General features: G+C 32.8%; 1 protein-coding gene across 1 annotated transcript; it reads right to left on the bottom strand.

Moving 5' to 3' along the window:
* Positions 1-2,742: 2,742 nt before the first annotated feature.
* Positions 2,743-5,410, bottom strand: LOC111797705 (protein STRICTOSIDINE SYNTHASE-LIKE 10-like). Its single transcript, XM_023680815.1, has 4 exons — positions 5,128-5,410; positions 4,264-4,527; positions 3,442-3,631; positions 2,743-3,167 (listed from the first exon to the last, which is right to left on the bottom strand). Exons 1-4 carry the CDS (start codon positions 5,385-5,387, stop codon positions 2,811-2,813), a joined length of 1,071 nt encoding a protein of 356 aa, XP_023536583.1. The 5' UTR covers positions 5,388-5,410; the 3' UTR covers positions 2,743-2,810.
* Positions 5,411-6,792: the final 1,382 nt, after the last annotated feature.

The raw sequence follows: 6,792 nt of genomic DNA on the forward strand, positions 1-6,792 counted from the left end.
TTTGATGCGTTTGTATGTGCAGCGTACAGTGTGACTGAGCTACACGTGCAACTTTGGTTCCATTATAATATGAGTTAAGTTGGGGGTTGACTTGATGTTCTAAACCCATCTGAATTTTGGCCTTTAGTGCCTCTTCTTAACTTTTAAAGCATGATTATCATCACTTTTTTGTATTGAACTTGATCAGGTGGTACTCATTCATGTTCATTGGTGCTGTGGATTGATTATAGGCACTTGATCCAAAACGTGTTGAGATGAGTGGGATTGCTTTCTGGTCTTCTCATTAATCTATTCCATGTTTTTTGTTTGGTTTTTTTAAGGTGGGAGATGCTTCAAAAAATGCATTGTGGGAGAAGCAAAAACACGAGCTAATTAAGAACTCTGGTATGTCTTTGCTGTCAAGTTTGAAATTTTCTGTACAAAGGTGTAGAGAATTTAGAAAGATACAAGTTTGGGAGTAAGAACTTTGTGTATTCTTTTCGAATAACACAGACCATCCAACCTGGACCATAAGAGTTAGGTTGTTAGGTTGTGGTAGATTCTTTTTTAATTTTTTGGTTTGAGTTAGTATCGTTTTAAATTCTTTATTTGATTCTTCTCCGTTCGTAGACCTCATGAATTTTAATAAAATAAGTGACATAGTTGACCTTAGTTACTAAAATCGACCTCCTTTTAGTTAATGAATTTTAATAAGCCTCTAATGAACATAGATGAGATGAATTATAATTTAAGTTTTTATCTATTTATGAAACAAATAATAATAATAAATAAATAAAACAGCATAATATTAATTCTGAAAGTTTTAACACGATGAGAAAATTTTAGCTTTAAAATCATAGAGACTAAATTATAGGTTTCTCACGGGACCCTAGTCATATCCTCCTACCCAATAGTTATATGTAGTAAGCCGTTATTGTTGTCTTTTGCTTACCTTCCTATATAACATCAATTCCAATTTTTCAAATCTTTCTTTTAAAACTCTCTTTCGAAATCTCTCTACTCCCGTTTTCTAAAACTTTGTTCTTCAATCGGAGCTAGAGGATCGAGTATACGTTACTTAGCCGTAGGCGATGCAAGAACGAATAGATTTAACTTACTTGTTGCTGGAAGTGAGTACCGCACAATAACCGCTGCCAATTGTGACAGGTGGGACCCGAATTTTACCTAAAGCAAAAAAGTTAGTGTAGAATTTCACTTTGATTTTAGTGGGTAAGATTCTCTCAAAGTCAAAGGGTCTCTTTCCATAAAGTAAAAACCTTGTCTTAAATCCCTTTTTATTACACCAATGGTTACCTATCAAGTTTTATCCTCGTCTAAATTACTTCTCTTTCTCAACTAGAATGTTCATATGATCCAACGACTAAGCAACGTAAATTAAGCAATTGAACGGAAAAAATTTAGTTTAATTTATAAATTCACGATCAACTTAATCGACTAGATTTTTAAGATTATTATGAAAATCAAGAATATTTAGCATTTGTATCAAATGCTAGTGATGTATTGTAACCTGTGAATGTTCAATATTTGAATTTTATGAGATTTTAGTTATTAACATGTTTATTTGGGTGACCAACCCAACCAACCCGATCAAAAAAAAAATTCCAACTTAACCCAAACTCGACCCAACTCAATCTATGTCCACCCTTATTTCTCAACCTTCCTAAAACATAAATTCGAACTTGTCTGAGAGAATTAAAGAGGAGATTTTTCAGTTTCATTCATTTTCAAGTATTAAAGAAAATCATAATTTTACATTGAAATAGTAATAAAAAAAAATACTTTATAATAATTATTATTAACAACATCATTTTGTCTCCTCTAATGTAAAACAACTCACTTTAAACTTTTAGTTAACCAATGGAAGTCAACCAAAAGTAAACTATGGTAAAAAAAAAAAAAAAAAAAAAAAAAAAAAAAAAAAAAANAGTGGGAACACAACTAGACTGGCTTTAAATGATATTTTTTTATTTAATATTTTGGCTTTAAAAAATTGGCTTTTATAATTTACTTTCTAGTGGAATTGGCACTAATTATAAGATTCTTTACATTTTTAAAATAAAAAATAAATTTTTTTTTAAAATATATATATATATATATATATATATTTTTTTTTTTTTTTTTTTTTTTTTNAAACCAACTAACAAGCCATTTATATATTATTTTAAAAATATATAATAATGAAAAGAATTTGCTGAGTGGGATTATTGGGCCACCATCATAGGCCCAGCCTATAATAACTACACTTCTGGCCCATTTACGACTTTTGGATACATTTTTAAATTATTTTTTAATATATATACTCGCCACCCAACTTACCGTCTCAAAAATACTATTAAACTTCCGAAAGTTTTAATAATATTATTAAACTTTAAAAATATCTAAAAAAATATATTTTAAAATTTTTAAAAAATACATTTATTGTTAGTTTTGGATAGAAACCGTTAATACTTTGTTCAATATTTGAACTCTCGGTTTCAAAAATATAATTTAACTTTTAAAATTATTTAAAAAATATTTAATAACCTAAATATTTTTTTAAAATATTAAAAACTTAAAAAATATATTTATCATTGTGTAATTCAAAAATAACATTAAAAAGTTTATGAATAATTAATGAGGTGTCTTTCATATATTGACGGTATTATTATTTTTATTTATTATTTTTTATAAAATTAAAAAGATTAATGTTACTTTTAAAATTTCATACGTATTTTTAAATATAATACTGACGGTAAATAAAAGTATTTTGAAGGAGTCTAACAATATTTCGTACAATAATTTACCAATACAATTTGGAGTGTTATCTTGTTCTATCCATTGATGATAAAACCAACATATGGTTTAACAGCTGACCCAATCCACAGCCTCCCTTTACGTTCTTCAACTTCACTCACTGACTCAAGTGCCTGCCCCTCCTCCCCATCAATCATCCCCTTCACTCCCCCTCTCTCGTCCACCTTCACCGCCACCGGGTCGGCCCGAATCCACGGGATCTTCACCTCCCCGTGCTGCGTTGTCGCTCCCCCGAGCCCCATCCATGTCTGGGTTTCGAGCTTCCCTCTTCCCGTGTTCATGGCAATCCAAAATTCACCATTGTCTGTTCTCTTTATGTTGTCTGGGAATCGTTCGAGTTGTGCGAATATCTCTGTAGTTTGCGCTTTTGGACCCTTTTGTTGAGAACATGAACAAATGATTACGTGTACCATTTAAATGAAAGGACAATAAAAACACGAGGTTCGATGTTTGATATCAGTTACTTCCTTTTCGAATAGAAAGGTATAGCCAAACGTTCCCATATCCCAACTTAAACCCTGAACTGGAAACAGACAACCACGTTCCCGAACTTACCAACACTAGAGATTTACTAAAAATCAATCAAGTTTAACCATGCACGACATGTAAGAAGAATTTTTTAAAAGTAGTGGTAATAATTTATCATACCTTTAACCAGAACTTTAAGATCTGGAGAGTGCCGGTTTCAGCCATTAGAAGAAACGATGAGTCAGTACTCAAAGCAACGCCATTTGGGAAAGCAAGACCATTGATCAAAATGGTGACGTTTTTGGTACGTGGGTCATATTTTAGTAGCCTCCCGGTCCTGTCTCCGTTCACTATCGACAATATCCAAACACTTCCCGAAGAAAGTATAAAAAAAACCATATTTTTATTATAATCGCAAATAATCTAACAATTTCCATCGTGATTGATTAATTACATTTTATTTTATTTTGATTATATTAAGGTTTCATAAACATAAACCTAAATTGGGATTTAATGAATTATTTTGATTAAAAAGAAGAAAAAAAAGTGAATAATTTTAAATTTTTATTTTTGTTTAAAAATTATTAATTATTTGATGTTAATTTTTTTTTTTTTATATATATAAAAATTAATGAACCTAGAGACAGCTAGGTCCATCCTATTTGTCGTGTGTCTATCCACATTTTGTGGAAATTTTTATGGATTTGAAAAATGTCTGTCATTTATTAAATGGCATTTAGTAATATGTTTCCTTTTAAAAAATAAAAATAAATTAATTAATAAAATTAATAAAAATGGGTTTTATGAAAATAATAATAATAATAATAATAATAATTTAAAAGAATGTATTTTTATAAATATTTTATTTTAGTTACTAAAGTTGATTTGAAAGTAGTGTAATAAAAATAAAATATTTTTAAATTTAAAGATCAAAATAAAATATAAATAATTTGATTTTACGAATTTCAAAAGGGATTATTAGGGTTAAAAATGGATTTTTACCTTCTTTGAAACAAGAGGCTACTATCAGTGAAGTAAACGACACCGTTTTGGGGGTCGATGTCTAAAGCGTTGGTGAAGCGGAGAGGGACGCCTTGGGCGGATGAGACGAGCTGGCGAGCCAGGCCGCCCTGAGGTCCGACAGCAAGAAGCCCAAAGTAGGCATCCGCTATGAACAGCTCGCATGTTGATGGGTGAAATTTGAGCCCCAATGGTCTCCCACATCCTGCCTCCGTTTGGGGCTCCCCATTGCACTCTTTTCCTTCCCTTCAAATCCCGACACAAAAAAAAAACCATTTTTTTTTAGAGAACAGTGACCCGAACAATCCGAATAGAGTCTCCAACCCAATCTAACCCTTTATTTTTGGGTTGGATCGAGTTAGGGTCGTCAGATTGTTATGTTATGTTCTGTTCTTGAATTATACTTATCTACTGTACATGTTACGTTAATAACTAAAATATCAAACATTTCCACGTCACAATGCATAGTAACAAACACCAAATATTTTTAATTTTCATAATAATCTTAAAAGTAAGGTAGGGCTCGGTTGAGTTGTAACCCTATTTTCAAGTTGGTCGAGTTGACTCAACCAAAAAAATGTAACTCGCAAACCGACTTGAATTTTGTCCGTTTTCAAAAAATTCAACCAACCCTAACGGAAAAATATAACTCACCTCTATTTTTATGATTAGGTTGAATAGTCCAGATTAGTCGGGTTATCAGGTCATACGTGTATCTCTCCTCATCATTGACATGAACCGCTTTCGATTTTACTTTTGTCGTTATAGGGTTTTATAATATGATGGTTTTTTTTTTTGGTGTAAATTTAAAGAAAAACCCTAAAAAAAAGTAAAAATTTTGAATACCTGTTGGGTGAGGTATAAGCAAACTGAGTCCAACCCAAATCAGAACCATTCCACTTGAGAATTCTGCCGTCTCCGACGCCGGCGTACGGCCCTTCTCCACGGCAGTCGAAGGCGATGCTTTCAGGCCCAAACACCCCTCCGGGAAGCTCCACCGCTTCAATGGCGGCTTCCGACAACGGACTCCAAGACACCACCGCCGCCACCACCACCCACAAAACCAATGATAATGAGCAAGAACAAATAGCTAGAGACTCCTTCATTCTTGCTCCAAACTAGAAGTAAATGCCTCTGATACCCCGTCAGGTACTTCAGCTTACCTATATATATAATAATAATAATAATGTATACCCGAGACACTTTCCTACGTCACGTAGCTATCGTCCCGCTAATAAAAACATAACCCGATTGGTTAAGATTTGCTCGGGTTTGGCTATTTAACTTTACCTATTAGTAATTGAATGTCGTTATGGTTCGATTAGAATAGAGAAACTTTAGATATGATAATATAAGCAACGACAATATTTTTTTTTGTGGGTGTCGGGTATTTAATGTTTAAAAGTCTTACTCGGTAAGTTCGAATATATTCAATGCTTTTGACAAGTTGTCCAAGTTGCAAGAATTGATGTTTTGAATCGAATTTCTATTTTCTTTACGTTATTTTTTGTTTTTTAAATTTAGTCATGCATATATCGGTGTTTTGTCTTCGAGAATTATGGAATTTTTTTCAAGTAAATAGGTCAGTTGGTTGGGACAGTTGCATCCTTAAATTTTCGAGTAGTTTAGGATTCATTTTCTTCGTGTATTTATACTTTCAAGTGGTAGCAATTATTGTTTAGCCCGTTCGTTCCTCTCCAACCACTGTAGAACCTCATAATCCACTTCCTTTGTGAGCCCATCGTCCTCAATGGCACACCGTCCAAGCTCGTTGCTAGCAATTATTCTTTAGCTCGTTCGTTCCCCTCTCCAACTGATGAGAACCTTATAATCCACTTCCATTGTGGGGCCAACATCTTCATTGGCACACCGTCCGATATCTCGCTATGATACCATTTATAACAGCTCAAGCCTGTCGTTAGTAGATATTATCCACTTTTATAAATTCCATATTGTTATCAGTCTCACGGTTTTAAAACGCATTTACTAGGGAGAGGTTTCCATATCCTTATGAAGAATGTTTCGTTCTCCTCTCCAACCGATATTGAAAGAGATGAATATGACAGATAACAAAAATAAAATCACACACCGGACTCGTGCTTACTTCACAAACTAAGCTTCGCACGTTTATATAACTTTTAGGGTTTCGTTGACTCCTTTAAATTAGGTTTAAAAGAGATCAAATCGGGCTACATTAGAATTGCACGAACAAGGCAGTAGAGTGTCAGACTAACCAAGTGAGCTCGAGATTCAACCAAAAGTTGACTATTTCTATAATAAAAACAATGACTAATCTTTTAACAAAGTCTACCGGTAGTACAATATATTTTATTTTAATAAATACATTTCTCGTAACGTAATTAATAACAGGCTTGGACGGAGCTCGTTTAAGCGATAATGACCACCTACCTAGAGTTTGATATTTTACGAGTGACCCTAACAACCAAATATCGTAGGGTTATATGATTGTCTAGTGAGAATAGTAAAAGAGTACACGAAAAGCCGTTCAAT

This window comes from Cucurbita pepo, chromosome LG01 (assembly GCF_002806865.2).
Source record: "Cucurbita pepo subsp. pepo cultivar mu-cu-16 chromosome LG01, ASM280686v2, whole genome shotgun sequence".
Taxonomy (NCBI): domain Eukaryota; kingdom Viridiplantae; phylum Streptophyta; class Magnoliopsida; order Cucurbitales; family Cucurbitaceae; genus Cucurbita; species Cucurbita pepo.